The sequence below is a fragment of the Gavialis gangeticus genome, unplaced genomic scaffold (assembly GCF_001723915.1).
Source record: "Gavialis gangeticus isolate Ggan-Ray unplaced genomic scaffold, GavGan_comp1, whole genome shotgun sequence".
In the NCBI taxonomy this organism is placed as follows: domain Eukaryota; kingdom Metazoa; phylum Chordata; order Crocodylia; family Gavialidae; genus Gavialis; species Gavialis gangeticus.
Window position 1 is genome coordinate 7,800,671 of NW_017729018.1, and position 1,636 is coordinate 7,802,306.

The following is a 1,636-nucleotide window of genomic DNA, read 5'->3' on the forward strand; positions in this document are numbered from 1 at the left end:
AATGGTTCAAAGGGTGCTCCACCCCTATTTTCAATGATTCACACAACAGCAAGTAGAAGAATTCAACCTGGAGGGGCATGGCAGGACACGGGATGCACTTTTTCAGTTGAGACTGAACATGTTGAGTCTTCCTTGCTTTGCTAACATCTGCCACAGGGCTAATGAAATAAAGTTTCTGCCTCCAGCATAATTTGGGCTCTTGGTTAATTGTCTGTAGACATCACAAATCTCCCTCTCATTCCCAGCTCTGCCTCTTGCTTGTGAGTTAGCATCATACCATCACACAGGCTGTTAGGCATTTTTCGGAGTTCCCTCACACCATTCAACCAGCTGGTCAGAAGGACAAACGCCGGCTGCCTAAGGAATCGCATGCACTTGGCCTAACTTCTCCTGAAGCCGGTTTGCACGGGAAAAGCCACAAACAGCATTGCTGAGGCAAAGATCAAGGGAGAAAGGGGGCACCCGAACCTTGCACGTAAGCCTATTTGTTGCCCGTCAGGAATGTGGGCATGGCCCACCACACAACATACTAGCCCCCGCTAATTGGGGGAGCTAGAGAGCACGGGAACAACCAAATTCAGGGGACAAAAAGTACAAAGACAGGACAGGAGAGCAGGTCACTGGTTCAAAAAGAACGCACCAGGGCCAGGGCTTGCACATAGGAATCTCGCTTGGGTGTGGGGGGTATCCAAAGCCCCAGACGGATGGTCTGGGAGGGAAGACAGAGAGAGCAGCACAGACTTGACCATAGGATGGCCATCGAGGGACATCAAGAATAGAGGCGAGTTGCACTGAGTGCACAGCGATCGTGTTCTTTCGACCACCCTGAGCTGAAGGACATCTTTCGCTTGGGCGTTTTGAACAAAGGGTGATGTCGAGCTGATTTTGAAGACCACCGTTTAATGGCGGAAAGCAAACGCCATAACGTAAGGACGTCATTAGGACGCACGACGAATAGGATCTTTGTTGGCATTGCGACGTGTAGAGCACGTGCACCCTCTGCAGGAGCTCCCCTTTTGCCGCCGCCCACGGGCAATCACTGTAGCCCCCCACAGCCTCCGGGGGCCTGTGGCATTCACGTTGGTTGGCATTCGCAGCACCAATACCAACACCAGATGAATTAATCTATCTAGTAAAGTCTGACGGTGGACACCTCAAGCCAAAAGCAGAGGACCTAAAGGCGTCAACGGAGGACAGAGCGGCTATGGACAACCCCGCCAGCTCTGCGCAGGCACTTTTCAGGCCTCGGCTGTTGGGGTTTCACCCAAATGACTGCGGAACAGGTTTGGCCTTGACAAAGATGTTAAAATAAAAAGCAGCCGCAGCTTCTGGGCCTTTGCACTGGGGACTTCGTGGGGCTCCCTAAGGGGAGCCAGGGGCCCTCTTCCCGCCCCCTCAGAACGAGGCTGGGACCAGGCGGCCCCACCCCCTTCCGCCCCGGCCCCGCCTCCCGCGGCTGGCGCCGAACTTCACCTCCAGCCTCACCCCCCCGCCCCCCACCTCCGATTGGCCGCTGCGGCCGCCACTCAGCGCGCGGCGGGTCTCCGGAGGCCCGCGGGAAGCCCCGCCTCCCCGCCGCAGCCGAGGTTCCCATTGGCGGCGGTGGCTGCCCCTCAGGGGGAGCCCGTTTCCGGTT

At 56.4% G+C, this 1,636-nt stretch overlaps 1 protein-coding gene across 1 annotated transcript in view; it reads left to right on the top strand.

Moving 5' to 3' along the window:
- The first annotated feature begins 902 nt into the window (after positions 1-902).
- Positions 903-1,636, top strand: part of MLLT1 (MLLT1, super elongation complex subunit) — a 64,149-nt gene continuing 63,415 nt past the window's right edge. Inside the window, exon 1 of the mRNA XM_019513135.1 lies at positions 903-926. Coding sequence (XP_019368680.1) covers positions 903-926 — 24 coding nt within the window. The remainder of the gene's footprint in view (positions 927-1,636) is intronic.